The sequence below is a fragment of the Apteryx mantelli genome, chromosome 6 (genome assembly GCF_036417845.1).
Source record: "Apteryx mantelli isolate bAptMan1 chromosome 6, bAptMan1.hap1, whole genome shotgun sequence".
Lineage (NCBI taxonomy): Eukaryota > Metazoa > Chordata > Aves > Apterygiformes > Apterygidae > Apteryx > Apteryx mantelli.
In genome coordinates this window covers 7,249,864-7,267,971 of record NC_089983.1, presented here as the reverse complement: position 1 = coordinate 7,267,971, position 18,108 = coordinate 7,249,864, and the positions used below count along the sequence as shown (strand labels likewise).

Below are 18,108 nucleotides of genomic sequence, written 5' to 3'. Positions count from 1 at the left end.
ACAGGATGTGTTGCTTTACAGAATCACTTAGCTATGGTAATTGTTTTTAGTTAGCAGCTGGATTTTGATTTGTCACACCATGTTAAAAACCAAAAATCCCCTCTACTACACCATCAGAGTGAAAGCCTGTATTTATTTTAACAGCATACCTGAGAGAAAATAGGGTGTTTTTTTGTTCCAAAGGTCAGCTTTTTTTCAACAGTCCTTTTTCCCAAAAAAGGTTCTGTATATGCACTGACTGGACCCAAATCAGTTAAGTAACTGAGTAATTAATATTTATGTCAGTTGTTCACTATTGCTATTCTTTTCAAAGCTTGGTAATCTCTGAGCAACAATTAACCTTTTTCCATTATTCTTATCTTTTATTCCAAAATTAGAGTTTTTTCAAGTGCTCTCGAAGGCTGTTACTCCAGTTGTTACTTATTTTAGAACAGGTTATTAGGAATAAAACTGAGGATTTTGATCGTATCTGCTGTTTGATGTGAATGCACAGTTTCAGTAGAATCCTGAATTTATCATTGGTCAGATGTCACTAAAAATTACTGAATGTTAATTCTCAAGCAATGCAAAGATTTTATACCTGCAGGATCCGAGAGATTTCTGAACATCTGTAGCTAAATAGGTTACTTATGGGCAATAAGTAAGTTTATCTATTATTACAGCTTCACAGCAGATTTTATAGTGCAGTAATGCAAGTTTGGAAGGTCAAAGAAGTCAGAAAGCCTGTTCCTTCTTCAAAGTGAAATCATAACTGAGTTATTAATGATTTCAGGACTGATCGAGCGTGCCTTGGCAGGAGAGGAAGCTGTTTGCTGTAGTGAGAAGCTTGGGTTCAGATGCTTTTTTCCTGAAAACACTCATCCCGATTTCTCAAAGCATGTGATTGCACTGTTCTCGGTGGGACCTGTTCTGTATGGAAGGGCGTTTTAAAATTTTCTTTATAGCCCAATCCTATACCTCTAGAAGCTGGCTGAAAAAATTTCCGTGGAGTTCAGTGGAAAAAGATAGGAAGATTAGTCTCCTAATTAAATGTGCACAAAAAATGCTGGGACATATTAATTCTTTCTGCCCTAGCCAAATACTGTCTCTTATATGTTATACATACTATTTGAATGTTTTTTACTAGGAAAAATAAATGTTATTTGGACTTCTTTAATAAGTACATTCTGTAGAAACCTTAACAACAATTTTGTGATAGGAAATTGCTATGCAGGAGAAAACTGAAATTTTCTAAGCTTTTAGTTGAATAGCTGCAACAAATTCCACAACGCATTTTTCAATTGTAATGGCTTGTAGCAGTGATCTAGCTCTCATTCTGTTCTCTGATTTATCCGATTATTGTTACTTTTTCCAAGAATGGCTTAATCTGAGAATTGAGTTGAGAGGGTTTTCTCCCCCCCCCCCTTTTTTTCCCCAATACAGACCTGCAGGTAGCACAGCCCTTCCTTTTCCCTAACGTGTCCATATAGTAAGTCCATGGGCACTTTCTTGTTGCTGTGCATCCACAGCTGAGGGCCTTACAGTCCTTGTTTTGCAGTGTCAAGGGTGCTGCTCTGGCCTGCTCTTTGGTCGGCAAGCTTCTCATTAGTCCTGCAAAGCAAAGGAGCCCAAGCATGACAAGCTTCTTGGAAGTACCACTGCATGGAAATCCTTTCGGAGAACCATTTGGATATTGCGAGTGTTCCCGGGCGGTGGCGACGGGAGGTGTCGGGTAGCTCTACAGGAGTCATGCGTGCCAGATAGGCAGGGGCTGCATTCAGAGCTGGCGTGATGGGTGCTGGGTCAGCGTTTCTTCTCTGTACAGGCACAGAGGTACCTGCCGTGGCTGTAGCCGCCAACTGCAGTGACGCCTGCAGAAAGTGTGGTAGTATGTGAGAAAGTTAACTTTGGGATTGCCTCTATCAAAGGGCAATGGATTTACGCTTCTAGGACTGGGGTATGTATGTCACTAGTTTCTCCTAGAGCCACCAAAATGTCTACATCTCAGCCTCCAAGAGGAGTTTCTGAAACAATGGTACGACAGAAGCTGTCTTGGCATTGTCTATGGCCATGATCTCTGAAGAAGCAGGAAGAAGCAGTGAGTTCACTGGCTTTAACCCTTCACTCTCCCTCATACGCTCTCAAGTTAGTGCTCTGGGCAAAAACTAGGTCTGGAACGCGTGTATACGCTCCAGCTGGAGACCACCCGTGGTTGTGCCTCCTCGCAGCCACGTGCACTTCCCAGGGGCTTCTGCTGGTATGACTTCACATCCATGGTGCTCTGAGACAGAGGAGGGGAGAACATCTCTTCATACTTAACTTCAGAAAAAGTCACCAAGGCCAAAAGTAATGGAAAAATTTAGCCAAGTCTGAACCTACCTAGCAAACCCTCAAGAGACTTGTGTTTAAAGTCAAACACAACTGTACAAACCTTTACCCTAATAAATATCTAAGCTATAAGCAACGCCTAGATAACAGCACAGATGGAGAAGGTGGCTGTGCCAGCTGTTTGACTTGGGCTGCAGACTTAGCTCGCGTTTTTGTACCCGCTCTTGTGAGTTCAGGCAACAGCAAACGTGAGCTTTGAAAAAATATCTGCCTGGGGTTTCTTGGCACGGAGGTGACGTCCCATCTAGGCTCTGAAAGATGAACGTAGTTGGGCATCAGGCATCTGAGGGTGATAATTGAAAAGGAAGGTTCATCTGTATTTCTCTTATTCAGACTTAGACCTGCTATTTGACTCAGCTCTCTACCTCTCCTGAAATCTTCCTGGCTTGGCTGGGAAAAGTAATAATTGCAGTTGACTCTGGTCAAAAATAAGAATTTCACAGGCCCCTGTTCAAGCTTGCAAGCTTCGTTCAGTTATAAGTATGTGGTGGTGTATCGTTGTTCATTTTTTGTTGTTTTTTTTTTTAATTGATGTGAACCTACCTATAGACTATAGAAATACATAGCATAGGAATATCTTGACTCATAAAGACTTCCGGCATTTTATTGTTTTCAGATCATTTTACTTTATTGTTTTATACACACTGAAACAAATAATTTTAAAAAGATTTTTGTACGCAGTTTTTACAAAATTGGGCTCTTTTTGTGGTATTGGAAAGCAAACTTGAGAAGCTTTTATGGAGCAAATTTAAGTAGCCTGTTCTCAAAAGTTTTACTAGGATTTTTAATCTCTTTAGGGGAGGAAGGCTTATGTGATTTGTGTTATCCTTTCCATCTCTCTACCCATCTCTTCTAGTGAAGATGGCGATCAGACAGAAGAGACACTCCCAAACTAGTGCTGCTGTTGTGCAAGGGTGGCCCACTCGGTTATTAAAAATTGGTGAGCCAGCTGCTGCCAAACAACTGTGCTCTTAGAGCACCTGGGTTAAACACAGGGTGTGATCTTTCCTGCCTGGTGGCAAAGGTCCTGATCAGTGTACTGTGATCGTGTATCAGGTTGTCTATCAGAAAAATGTCTCAGGCTCTCAGAAGAGGTGTCTCCTTTCTGAAGTCTCTAGCTTCCTAGCTGAGACCGGAGAAATCTCACGCTTCGGTCTCTCTGGCTCTTCATTTGTGTAGCACTCCAACAGAAAGCCCAAAAGGCTTCTGGTTGTCCTGTCCTCCTTTTCTCCCACTCTGCACGTGGGCATGCACATGTTATTTGAAAACTGTCGTCTCCAATCTCTAGGCATTTTCTTTGACTGTCTCTGGAAAATTGCTCCATTTCCTTCCTGATTCTTTCACTCATCCCTTGTTCCTAGGTAGTCTTTTATTGTCTATTTGTTATTGCTGTAATACTTGGCATTGGTTCAGGACCCTGGAGTCACCTACCTCCCTCTCTGAGTGGATTTGGCCTCCTTGACAGGTTTTCCTTGGTGTCCAAATGCTCTTCATCCCATGAGTCATTTTGTATTACTGTAGTGCTCGAGAGCCCAGCAGTGACAAGAGCCCTTGCACTGAGATGCTGTAGAGTCAAAGAGCAAAGAACAGGCTCCTCACTCTGGAGAGATGAGAACTTTGTGCCAAATTCAGACGAGCAGCAGCTAGGGCTGAACAGGGAGGTTGTGATGTGTCCTGAGTCGCCTGCCCAGCTGCGTCATGGACGGCAGAATCGGTGCTCCTGCCTATACTGAAAGTAGCTCTAAGGATATATGATACTGCAAGAAAGGAGGGGAAAACCCCCTCCAAAACCTCAAACCTACCAACATTAAAGAATATTCAAATTTGTGATTTCTTGTGTACTCATCTGCTGCAAAAAGGCTGATGCTTCTTTCAGTATTAAGCAGTGGAGATGTGCTACCATCCCATTTAATGCAGTGGGTTTTTTTCAGTGTATGGGTGTAACCCAGAGGCTGTTGAAGACAGAAATAAATAAAACTGTGATCAGCTCCCATTTGTATGTTTGAAAGGCTTTTCTGATTCCTAAGCTTTATTTCAATGAAGGCTCTCTCGATTTCTGGGTGTTTAAAATAATAATTGTTTTGTTTTACTGTGCTCAGTAAAACATGCTTGTTTATGGCAACTTCAGTTATCTGTTTTTTCCCCCCCAAATTGCACCAGGATGGAAGCTGTCATGAAATGGGGACTCTGCTAGCCAGAATGAAATGGAGTAGCCAAGATTGTTGGAAGCTTGCAGCTGAAACAAGACATGATCAGGAGCTCTGCATCCCCCCATGGGCTATCAGGAGTATTTTACCTCAGGCCTACAAAATCTGAAGTACCTAAGAACCTGAAGTATTTCAGTGGTCCTCTAAATGCTGAAGCTATTTGTATTGTGGAGCTGTTTCATGTTTTGTCAGCCAAAGTGCCAGCATCTTAGGGGATGAAGCCTGTTAGTTTTAGTGGTACGGGAGGAAACATAAATGGCGTGTTAAACACGATAGTGCAAGGTTGACGATGAGACATGGGCTCACAGAGCAGCTGCAACAGTTTCTAAACACCTGTGGGCACTGCAGCGGAAAAGACCTCTAGGGCAGGATTTGAGAGAATAACATTACAGCTTTCTGGATACTTACAGGGAACTCATTCCTGCCGTTTTCCTGCTAAAGAAGAGAGTTTAATAGTGCTCACACTGAAACAATCACTGTTGATGTGTTTGTGGAATGAAGTTCGGGTAGGTATCCCATTACTGCATAAAAGGTGGTGATAGAGCTGGGCTTGTCGTGAGGAACCCTGAAAGTCAAGTGTTGCAGTTTTGTGTGAAGTGAAACAGATGGAGCAGGGGACACCAAAATTGCTGTAGAGAGTTGTAGAGAAAGTGTGTAAGGATGTGAGCATGCATCTATAGCTAGGTTTGAAGTGATGGTCTTAAAGACTCTTTGAATATGTACGAAAGGTAGGATGGGATTTGTTAAGGACCAGTGGGGAGAGGCTGTAGTATGCAAGGTGCATGATGATGAGGGTAAGGACGAGAGATTATCACTGTGAAACCTGCAATTTAGCTAAAGCTAAAAGCTGAGGAAGTTCTGTAATTTGGTTTCAAGTGCCCCTAGGAGTCTCAGGAGTAGTACGTGTGAATGTAGTGTTTCAGCTCTGTGCCCCTTGCAGTTCCAGACTGCAGGTGACATAGTCCTTGGGAAATTTTACTCTTTGTCTTGTGCGTCGTGCTTATATGCGTGATGAAGATCTGCTTTAGTCTGTGCTGTCTAGCTAGTGGGAGATCTAGGCAGCTTCGTATTGTTCAGAAATGCGTTTTGTGCATTTTGGCACTACGTTTCCTCTCCTTGTTTATGGAGAATCCTCTTAATTTCTCAGATCGGTATCTTTTCTAGACTGCGTTGAGCAGTGAAATGGAAATTGTCTCTCAGGAATGAAGAGGCATTTTCAGGTCACAAACTTGAGTGGTCATAAACATTTTACATTGCTGATAGGAAATTTAGGATAATTACAGGCTCTCAACACCCATGCATGGGGTGTTTTATTATTGAAACAGCAAGTGAAATGGTGACAAACATATGACGTATTATTCTTTCTCATGTAACTTTTAAAAGCATAGTATTAATTAGCCTAATGATTGCTAAGTAGGCATTTTGCTTTTTCAGTAAGTGCTGCTCAACTTCTGCTGTGAAAAGTAAGCCATAAAGACTGCAAATACTTTGCTTGCTGAAGGATTTGTTCGGTTGAGGATATAGCAATTTTAAATATTTTTAATTACTGAATAACAATCTTTGACTTAGCATAGGTGTTAACATCACAAATATACTGTCTGTATATTTTATTGACATTTATTCCCTTTCTCAGTATCTGATACTCCTTTCTGAGTTACAAGTTTGTAAATGTTTGATATGCACATTTAATTTGCATTTTAATCGTATGTGCCAGTGGCTATGGGTTTACAAAACCTGTTTTTCGAAGTGACCATTTCACTGTGCAAGTCATGCACTTATCCTGTCCCAAACTCCTCTCGGGTTGATCAGTGATGACGCTTGGGGGTTTTATCTATAGATCCATGGCTCGACCAACTGTTTGGACTGTAGAGGTGACTAGTGGTGCTTTTGTGGCTGAAATGCTGGAGGAGGACTTGATGTCTGCCATCCCAGTGGGTTATACAGCTGTTGAGCGGTCAGCTGTATTACTTGTTTCAGTATCCCTGCATATTGTATTTCATTCTTGGATGCAAGGTTTTTTTGTTTTCTTTGGTTGTTTTCTTTTTTTAATGTTAGCAAAGTGTTTGTTCCCCCCCCCCCCCCCCCCCCGTAAAATGGTTCCATATATTTGGCATTTAGATCTGGACTCTGGATTTGCTGTGCTCTGCATGACGTGTCTACTAAGATAATAAGTATGAGTGGAATGTCTGGTTACTTCTGGCAATCTTTGACTTAAGAACAACTTGAATGCAAAGTTCTACATTTTTTTTAACTAGCTAAAGCTCAGTACTGTTTTAATGTTAATGTAAAATGGAACTGAAGCTAAATTTTCCCACAGGAAGTGGGAAAAGAACTGGAAAAAAATTCATTGTTATGAAGCAGCCATTTGGTTATATTAAACCACTTTTTTTTTATTTTTACATCATCCTTACCAAGTGACCATACTGATTTATATGGATCTCTCCTCTCAGTAAGTGTTGAATCTGTTGTCTGATTTCCACTAATGTTGACATTGAAGGGAGTATGAATTGCTAAATATTTAATTAAAGTTGACAGCTAGATGGAAGAGAGAGATATAGATGTGTGTCCCCAGTGAGGGAGAGGCTGCAATAAGAGCAAAACAACGTAATCGAGTGAATACTTCAATATAAATTGGGTATTGAACAATACATAAACAGAAAACCCCTGGGGCTGCAGTGAGTCCAGCTGTGCTGTTTGACATCATAGTGTTCACGTTGGAAAGAGGTGTTGTGAAAGTCCTGCTGCAGGGAGAACTTCAGCTGAAGCTGATGCGGCACGAGGCAGTCCTGCCAAGGTGAAGCTGCTGAGATGCGAGGCAATCGTGCCAGGAGGGTTGGAGCTGGAGGCAGCCAGGTTTCCTGAGTTCAGCTGCTCGCAGAGCTACTCGTTTGATCAGTGTCTTACCATAACATGCTTTGCTAGGGTCTCCACCTAAGCCGCCTCTTTCTTCTGATGATCTTTGTAATGGGCGCAGTTATCAGTTGTGCCAACCCATACAATGGCATAAAACTAAGCTGTGTCTTTTATGCCACGTGCCTTCCAGTATTCCTCCTTTTTTGGAGGTACAGGCAACCTCTGCTTCCTGACCGTTTCTCACTGTCCCTTCCAGTTGCAGCCTCAGTCCACGGTTTCACCATGTGTTGTCTTTCCTGGCGGTACGATCTTAAGATATCGCCAGTGTCTCTCCTCTTCCTTGCCCAGGAATCATTTGTTGTAGTGCTGCAGAACTCTCTGGTAGTTTTGCTAGTGCCACCAGTTGTGTATCCATGCTGAGAATCGGCTCCCTGGTCTGATCTGGCACAAGCATTTCTTCGTCCCCTGCACAGCCTGGCTGTGCAATAGCTGTCAACAGAGATGAAGAGAGAACATGCCCTGGTGAAGGAGTGATAAGACCGGTGTCTTAATCCCCACTGAAGACAGCATACGTGACTGCAGCCTTGGTCTGAATTGGTTGTCGCTTGTTCTGCTGAGTCCTGAATATCCTGAACACCTATCCTGAAAGCGTGTCCGTGTAATCATTAATTTTTAGGAAGATATGTACTTTGTAGGTAAAATTTCCATGGGTAATTAGAAATGATGCCCCAGAACTTCAGCATCTGGGTTCACCCAGATCCTAAAATCCTTGCAGCTTCTGAAAATATGACATGTCAAATATTTTTTTGAAGGGAAGAAAAGAACAAGGTTCTTAACGGCCTCAGGATACGTGTTGCAGCACTGGGAATGAGAAAGCTCCAGGAGCTTTAAAGCCCTGTTCCCTCTTTCTGCGTTAAAAGTAAACTAAGTAAAAGGCTGAAACTCTGACGGGAAACAACTATGTTGTTGGCAATAATAAAAGAGTGCTAAAGTTTGCCTTGTGATTTCTGTGGACTCTTCGTTTTGACGGACCAGATGAAAGATGCCCTTAACAAAAGTGGGTGTTGAATCTTAATTTAATCTGACTGTCAGCAAAAGCAATCAAAGTCATGTTGGCATATTAGCATTTTTGATAGTTACTAAAAGGAAATTTGAAATGTAGTAGAATAATTAATTATGTTAAAGAATAACATGGGACTGCTAGGCATTGATCTTTGTAGGAGAAGCATTACTAAGAATGTATTATTGACTGTTTAGGGAGGGTAATGACAGCAACTGTGGTGCGCTAAGGGAGATCAGAGGTGCAGCATGGTGGGAAACCTGATAATGGTGGTAGACTTGCATCCCTCCCATGTAAACTGGATGAATGTCACGTCAGGACTCGTATCAAGACTGGATTTAGAGGTTGCTTTATCATGGAGCAGCTAATAAAGAAGGAGGCAAGAGGGGAAGCAGTTCTCAGCTTGGTCCTGAACAGCTCAAAGAGCCTCCTGCAAAATGTAATGATCAGAGCTGTTGTACAACAGAGATCATAATATAGCTCGAAGCACATCCTTGCAGGAGTGACCAAAGCCCTCCCCAAATCCACTGCAGTAGTGCCTGATTTCAAAGAGAAGAACTACGTAGAAATGGGGAGACTTGCTAAGGGGGTGCTAGGAAAAGTAGGACCTTTGCAGGTGATGTGTAGACTATTTCAGTTTGTGATTTTGGAGATGAGATGAATGCACACTGCCTGTTCAAAAGGCCTTGAGAGAGGGCCGGGGGACCACAGCATGATTAAATAGCAGAATAAGGGGCAGCAACTGGAATTACGTGGTCTCCTTCAAACAGCTGAAGCTGCTGCCAGATAGTGATAGTGTTGCTCATGTTGTGTAATAAAGCTTTGGAACATATTTTATATGTTAATATTTGGTCCTAAAAGCAATGGGAAAATTCAGGGGGACCCTTTCCCTCTGCCCATCTTACGGCATCCATTTTTTTATTCTCCGTTTTTATTAGTGGGAAACAGAAACAGAGAGGCAGAGCGATTTGCCATCAACATGCCTGTCTGTGATGGGGTGAAGAATTTAGTTTAAATTTGCCTGGAAATTCCTGTTCTTGCAGAAATATCTTTGAAAGAGAGGCCTTGACAATTTTCAGAGAATGGCTAGATTATCACAGAACTGTTTTGCATTTGCACAATACGATTCTCTCTTCAAACGCTTTCCAAACAGTTACGGTAAGGAATCCGCAGAAAATAAATGCATCATAAAAAGAGCAATAACGCAATGCAGAGTGCAGAGAGCACAGGATTTAGCTACTAATACTTTAGGAATGCTGAGAGGCAGGCGAACACAAAATTCAACAGATCGGCAAGTACAAAACAAATGACGGTTTCCCATGGTTTGATCCACTGCAGTTAAGGATGCCAAGAGGTTAATTCTCCGCTTTACTCTCCTCACCGTAACAACAGATCTTTTGGTAGAAGTGTGCATCTCTACATCTTTCACGTGTGGTTCTGGGTTCAGTGCTCCCTGTTGACTACTGGACTTGTGAGCAATACCTAAAGAGCGGCATGTGTTAGGTACCAAACAGACCTGCATCTTCAGTGTATCGACTGCTTGAACTGTGCTTTCACGTGCAGAGTGGGTTTGACATTGTTTTTACCTTGAGACGTCCTGCTGGTTCACTGCGGGAAGAGCATTTCTTCACTTAACCAGGTCTGAAGTTGCTGTCACAAACTGCTGACTCTAGAAGTTACCCGCAATAGTTGGTGAAGAAAAGTTGTGTTTGCAGTGAGATGATGGGGTTTATGTACGGTTGTACTTCTGATACGTGTCTATATCTTCAGATTAAAAATGTTGTGGCCTGCCATAGAAAAAGCAAAAATGCTTGCCTAAGTTGCAGAATTGGCAGTTCTGCAGGCTGCCCCTCAGCTGCAGAAATAGAAACGACCGAAAAAGGTTATGCAAAGAATGAGCTGTCCATGGTCACTGGGGAAAAGCGTAGGGGCAGCCCAGAGCAAAGCCAGTGCCCAGGCCGGCGGATGCTGAAGGAGATGGATCACTTTAGCTTGTATGTTGGCACATTAAAGCTTAAAAACCCCATTCTCTGTTTTCCAGACAGAAGCAGTCTCCGCCAGCCAAGAAGCCAGCAAAAATATTTCACAATGGACGTAGACGATGAAGAAAACATGAGTAAGACGTGTTTATTTACACAGTAATAAATGATGTAATCGCTTCTGAAGGTGACTTTCTCTCCCTAGCACAGCGGGTGACTATGAAGAAATTTTGTAAGCACAAATTAAAACGGTTTCTTTGAATGTTTTAAATATGCTATAGAAGAATGAATCAGAGCTTTTGCACTAAAAGAACTTTTAAATACATATGGCTATATACTAATCTAGTTACCCTGTGTGTGTTTCATATTTCTCTTCCAACACTTGGCTAATCATGCAAAATATTTATATTTCAAAATAGTCTGTAGTTTTGTAACATGACTCTTCCTACTTTGAACTGGCAACGAAATAACGATGACAGTTTTCTCACATTGATTAAACAGTTTGGTACACTGCAGCGATATCCCACATATGGGACTGACGCATCCCGCTGTGCTAGCGTAGGTAGCGCAGAGAACCCTTTCTGTGCCCTGGCTCTGTACTGTGTGTCCCGGCTTTCCGGCTGCTCTTCTGCAAATTCCTCACCTCCCGAAAGACCCGCAGGTAGGGTTGCAGGTCGCCTTGTCCTTGAGCTAGGTGAGATTAGTTCAAGAGCAGATTTTGTGCGAGGTTTCCAATCCAGGTGAGAGCCTTTTGTGCAGTTTTAGTAGGCAGGTCATTAGGAGGCTTCCTGGAAATAAAGATTGTGATTACATGAGATGGTGAGGGAAGAGTACTGATTTGAAAGGTCAAAGGCCTGCCCCAAGTGTGTACAGTGCCTCAAGCAAACATGTTGAAGACAGGACCATTTCTGTAGTCCGTAGTGCACAAACCATGCTAATGGTGGCCAGCATCGTTCTGGGCTTCTTGGGCTTTTTCACTTAGAATGACTGCAGTGTTTGTGGTTTGCTTGTTGCCAGGGGTGTTAGTTACGCAATGCAAGATACCTCCGCGTTCTGCCATCACAGCTTTCACGCTGGCAGAGAGGTAAGAAGAGGCCACTGGAAGAAGAAAAACAATCTGGAAGAGGGAGAAACGCTGGAAGTGCAGATGATAAGCATTAGGGTGCAGTTAGAGGTCAGGATGGGCAGGCTCAGGGGGAGAAGGGAGAAATGAAGGAGGCTGAATCAACATACATAAAGTAAGTGGGGGAGAGCAGAAGCTGGAAGAAGGAAAAGCAAAAGGAGGAGCTGAAAAAAATCACAGTGCTCAGCTCACCACGTATCTTGGATGCCTGATTGTTCTCATTAGACAGCTAATTGTTCCAACCCTGGCCTAGTGAAGTGTTTAAACATATGTTAAGCACAAAAAGAGTCAAATATAGTGACCATCTTAATGAATACGTTGGTGAAGTGCTGTGAGGCTGCTAATCCTGCGGTAGAATTTAAGATCCAATAACTTATGGAGAAAAGCGTTCTCACTAAAATATTGTTAAAAAATATTTTAAAGATTTTTGGCCTTTCAACTATTGATTTATTTTTGGTGTGTGAATGAGAGAAATGTTTTGTTGCTGCTATGCTTATGTGCCATGCTTGACTGTAATTTATTATAGAAAATGTAATAACAAACATGTGCTTATTCCCTCTGAATGACAGTGGCTAAATGCTACATCTCTCGCAATGTTTTTGAAGCCCAGCACTATAGGAAGCTTTAGAAGAGAACAGGTGAAATTCAGTTTGAAGAAGTTACAACACCTTTTTCTTGGGAAATGTTGGATTATCATGAAAAGAAAACTAAAAACCTTAATTGGTTTCGAATGCGTCATTTTTCTTCAGCTGAAAGAGTGAACTTGCCTGGAATGGGTCTGCTACCACTTTCTTTTTGGTATAAAAGAAATTTCTTCAGGTGGATGCTAAGAACACGTTAGCTGTTTGTTTAAGTGGCCTCCCTAAGGAGGACTTTAGAGAGGTAAGAGATGTAATTGGGGAATTCACATAATTTGAAGATAATTGTCAGATAAAACATGCTATATTCCAGTAAGGAGTAAATCTGAGCATGAAGAAAAGGTGCCTTGCTGAGCTGAAGAAAATACAATCTCTTCAACAGTGACATTCTGTAAATGTCTTCTTAAAAAATATTCAGTTTTTGTCTGCTTCTGTGTGTTTTTTTTTTTTTTTTAATGTTAGTGCATTCAGATAAGAAACTGTTTGGATTTATTGAGCTTTTTATCTTGTCAGGAGTCTGCCTCCATGGAGTTGGTTGCAGGTTTGGGCCATGCAGTTGTGAAAATTTAGTTGTCTCCCAGAAGCACATTTTCAGATGCCTTTTCTGTACTGTATTTCCTAAGGGAAGCTAAAATAACAACATATACTTGGGTGAACCCGTATAATAGAAGGTATAAGAAGGCTCTCATGCATCTGTATGTCCACACAAATAACATGAATTTGAAATGTTATCAAATTTATGGGAGAAATCCAAATTCTTAAGTTTGCCACCCTTGATTTTTGCAAAGATTTTTCTACTTTGTATCTTTTTATATTTTTATATCCTTTGAGATTGCAGAGTGTGGTATCAGAAGCTGGCTGTTAAAACTTGTATTGTTTTATGTAGCTCCTTTTTGGGGGAAGTATCATAAGGAAAAGAAGGTAGACATAAGCAATATTTGTAGATTGTAGTTATAAAGTTAGAATTTCTCTGCAGAAGCTAGAATTCAAATTGTATTCATTCTGCAGAAATTTAAGGCAATGACGACGTTACATTAACTCCCTTGAGAAAACACAATTTTTCAGACCGCAGGTTTTAAGTACCTTCTCCTTTTCCTGTTGAACACAGAGAAGATGTGGCAAGAGATTTAGGGTTTTCTGTTGCTTGGCATTAAAGGTATTTTTGCAGCATTCTGAGTGTCCTAGAATCTTTTTCAAGAGTGTCTCCAGATATTATCTCAGTGTCAAATCAGATACGCCTGCAGTCGCATCAGTACAACAGAAGTAAGTAATCTGCTTGACATAAATTCACATTTTGGCCTGTTCTTATCCATTACCTTATGGGGAAGGGAGAAGTGGTGGATTTTGCAGAACGCTTGGGATACTAGTGAGTGACTGAATTAACCTTTTTCTTTGATTATGTTTCCCATATTTTTTCTCTAAAAAGATTCTTGCAAGAAATGCCGTGATTTTGCTCTACCTCTGTTTTATCTGGAAAAACTGACTTTTATAGAATTTCCCCAGGCCAGTAAATGAGAGCAGCAGTATACAGGGTGGATAGAAACATCCTTCCCACTGTGGTTCAGCTAAGAGTCATCTAAATTTAAGTAAGTGTGCTCCATGTCAGACAGACAGAGTGGGGAGAATGTTACCTCTCAGCAAGTAAGGGAAGTTCCCCAGTGGATAAAGCATCTTACTTAAAGGCACTTTTTAATTACAGGGGGGAAAAAAAAAAGACCAAAACCAAAAACCAACACACTCAGCCAGAATGTTTCTTTACTAGCATAAAAGTTTTTATCCATCTTTCCCTTTTAGAAGGTTCTCAGCTTAGTAAATATCTGGAAACAAAATGTTTTCATGGCAGAATTTATTTTTTCCACTGGAGATGTCGGCATGTGATACTGTCAGAAATGATTTTTGCCAAGGCACCTTCCATAGACATCAGTGAAACCTCTAGTTCAAACTGCCAACTGTTTTTAGTGTCTGGAGAATAAACTAGTCTTATAAAGAATGTCTTATTCTTAAGTTAAAGGTAGTGTTAACGTTTTAAAAAGCTGGATCCTGTTGTCAAGTGCTTATATCTCTATTTAGACCACTTTAAAATGCTGGATACACAACAGCCGTAATGGACCTCAAAGGAGTCTCCAAAGTATTCATTACTTTTAAAGATTTGAAAACTTATTTAAAAACTAGTATTGGTCTCTGAAATTCTTGACTTTTGTGTTTGTTTCCCACTGAAAGCTGTATGACCTTACAAAGGCAAGACATATGAAGATAGCATATGGTCACTTGTCAACCACAATAAAAGTTAAAAAAAAAAAAGAAAAAAAAGAAAGAAAATGGATAATGAAAAGCATCCATTACTGAATGCAGAGATTTTTTTAATAGTTCAGACTGTAAATTTTTCTCCTGCCAGCTCTCTCCTATGCATTGCTAATAGTGTTTTAGCATTTACAGTTCTAAGTTTCTTGCCTTATTTTACCTGTTATTTTGTTGAAAGCTATGATACCAGCAGCAAAGGCGTTAATACTGGGCTTCGAATCAGATGGACAGAACTTGAAAAGAGCGAAGCTGGCTTTTAGAACGTACATGGAGCAGTCCACGTCTTCCATGAGTTCTGCTTTGGAGCAGTGAAATTTTATTCCCTTTGAGTACTGCTGTTCCTAACTAGAGTCACGACGTGATTCTCAATCAGCGAGAGCTTTCAGGGGTCAGGCTGCCCTTTCTCATTTTCTCTGAAGTGAGCAAAAGACTCCTGAAGGCTTCTGGTCTCTAAAACAATGTTACCAAAACCAAAAAAAAAAAAAACCTGCAAGAAGGGTACATCCACAGTGCATCTGGTTCTTTACTACTGTCTGTGGGGCTGCTTCTCCCGTGTCCAGAAGCGCACAGTGGAAATAAAGGGATACTGAGAGAAGAACTAAAGGGAGAACAGAATGAATAAGTACAGGTTAGAGTTTTTCAGTATGAGAAGGCCTGACAAGGTTGCAGTATTACAGAGATCTGTAAAATCATGAGCAGCATGGGGTGTTCATCTAGTATTGATGCTGCAGATGGTGGGTTCAAAACAAGCACGGGGAGATGTTTTCATGCAACATGTAATGAACCCAAGGAACTCATTGCCCAAGACTTGGAGGATGCTGAAGTGGTTTACATGGTCTTGAAAAGCGATTAGAAAAATTAATGGAAGAACAACCCATCAGAGGCACACTATCACTCTCTCTCAGGACACCCCAAAGCTGCAGCTCACTGCAGGCTGAGAGGTTGTTCTGGGGAAGTATCGCTATGTCCTTGCTCTGCTTTCATACCCTTCTCTTGGTGTCTGCTTTTGGCCCTTGTCAGACATGGGATATTGGGCTGGGTGAGCGTGAGCTAGCAAGGCCGTTCTTCAGCTCTGCGCTGGGTTGAGAGGCCTTGAAAAGAGCCATTTCTGAATGGTGGGGAAGGGCTGGGTTGGAGGAGTTATTAGACATTGGAATATGGAAGAGGGTTGAACAAGATGACTTCTCTCTGACTTTCTCCCTGACAGGTGGTGGTAGTAAATCTTACTTTTTGACTAGTCTGTCAGCTGTTCTTGAGTTCTAAGATAATCAGGGGAACTCACAACTGCTGGGCAAGACAGGCTAAGGAGAAGGACTGAAAGCAAATCTTCACCCTCATCCTGGGAAGCAGCTGTCCTTTCTTCCAGTCCCATGATTTTTGGTGACTTTGTGGGTTGAAACAGATCAGAGTCCCTTCTGCTTCTCGAGGGAAGTCTTGTCCTTTCCATCACATCCGAGGCTTGGATTTGGATCTCCTTTGTGTTGTACGAGTTTGCCTACTCTCATAGTCTCCCAGCTTTGCCTCAGGCTGCTAGCTTGCTTTCTCTCCTAGTTTCTTCCATCCTGCAGGTTCTCCAAAGCTAATGTGCCCCATAACTCAAAGGCAAGGAGTAGTTTTCTTCCCTTCCTTTTGTTTTTTTTCCTGAGACAAGGGAAGCATGCAAGTTTCTTTCCTGCTCCCTACAAATCCCACCTCTTTGACAAGACATTGTTTCCCATGTGTAGGTAAAGAAGTGGGTTTAATAGTTCCTCTGACTGCTGTACTCTGTACAAATTTCTGTTTTTAATGTTCAGTTGGCATATATTCAATTCATGTTTTCCTCTTCTGTTTTCCACAGATGTTGGTCCTATTGTTAGCAGTCTTAATTAAAAAAAAAAAAAAGAAAAAAAAGATACAAATGGAGGCTATGGTGTAATGTTAATTAAATGACTTCCATTTTAGTGTAGAAGTTGCATTGTTTGCTAGCAAACTCCTGATGCTGCTAATAAGAACAATGTTCCAAAATTGTGGGCTTAGATAAGATGTAATTTTTAGAGATTACAGCTTCAGGTAAGAAACTCACTCTAAGCCAAATTTTAATGTTTTGTTTTATTTTACTTAAATTCCTTCAACGTGGTACAATGAAGAATATTCATGCATGAACACTCTGTATTGACTGTTGCGGTCCTATAGTATTCATTTTGCGGACAATATAATTTGCAATTGAACACTACAAATGATTACTAAATTAAGGACATTTCTAGTGATGAAGCACTTTAGAGTATTTAGTGTTTCACTGTTATATTGATTTGAATTTAGCATTCAGTACTGTACAATTCTTTGCTATACCATCGCGACGTAACAAAATGTGTTCCTACTTTGGCTTTTTCTTTTGATCGTCTTTTTTTTTTTTTTTTTCTCCTCCCTCCCTCCCTCTCTCTCTCTTTGAGCACCGAAAGGAGTAACCTATCGAGCTTTTGCTGGAGGATGTTATAAATGAAAATTTAGTAACCATTCCATCAGCTTTGTAACCTGGGCGAAGTGGTGTGTGCACTTTAGTTATTCTTAGGGAAAGGTTATAGTGTGTTGGAAATTCATCGCTGTGAAAAAGAATTTACACCTTGGTTTGCTCTAAGTTTGATTAATATTTATCACCTGTGAACTGTGTGGATGTATTATAGTACTAGATATTTTGAAGTCCTGGAACAGAGAAGTTGGAAACACTTGACCTACTAAATTTGCCTTTTCACTTGTGTATGCCAATATAAAGCACAAATAATTCATTTAAGCAGTTTCTTTACAGGGTAAAACCGAGGTCTTTGCAGTTGTAGCAAAAATAATTCTTAGAATATACGTGTGACATCATTACTCAAGCTTTCTACTTTAGGAAGTAAATCATTAAATTAATATAACGATGTCACATTGCTTTTCCATTAAAGATATCATCATTGTGATTATGCAACATTTGTCACACGTCTTGTGTTCTGTATAGCCTTAATGAAGGATCCTTATCATTATGATCTTTGGTTTTATCACTCTGGAATACCAGTTGATTTTTACTTTGCAAGGAATTGCAAAATTGCATGTAAATAACAAATACAACGTTTCTCAATAGCTGGCTTTGTGCAGACATATAGTCTTGTGGCACAGCTGAACTTAAGCATAGAACTTAAGCATTTTTTACAGCTGTTTTTCTGAGGAAAGATGGAATATATCTGTGGCAAATTTTAGTTCAAAATCTAAGACCATCTATCCAGAGAGAAGCTGAAGCTAAGTTTAGCGCGCTCTACTCTGCATTGCGCTGCATCCTTGCAGCCTTATTTAAGAGCCTTTTTGATGCACAGAAAGGATGAGTATGTGTTTGGGTTCAGTGCAGATGAGCTCGGGCTGTTCCAAGGTCAGATTTTCTGGGAGAAGGATTCTGCTCTGTTGGGCATTGTGCCAGAATTAAACTGTTCTTGTTGCTGCCACGTGGCGGGAAGTCAGCTGCTACTGAGAAAGCGGGCAGCCGTAGTTCCTTAGCAAATTATGGTGCGGTTGAACATTGAGGAAGAATGTCGAAAAGAATTGAATGCAGAATCTGTAGTAGCTAAAGAGAAAT

At 41.0% G+C, this 18,108-nt stretch overlaps 1 protein-coding gene across 2 annotated transcripts in view; it reads left to right on the top strand.

Annotated features, from left to right (window-relative positions):
- Positions 1–18,108, top strand: part of LOC136992339 (double-stranded RNA-specific editase 1-like) — a 99,694-nt gene that overhangs the window by 34,824 nt on the left and 46,762 nt on the right. For both annotated transcript variants that reach the window (XM_067298680.1, XM_067298681.1), the window contains one exon: positions 10,529–10,603. In XM_067298680.1, the coding sequence (XP_067154781.1) occupies positions 10,576–10,603 (28 nt within the window). In that variant the 5' untranslated portion in view covers positions 10,529–10,575. The remainder of the gene's footprint in view (positions 1–10,528; positions 10,604–18,108) is intronic.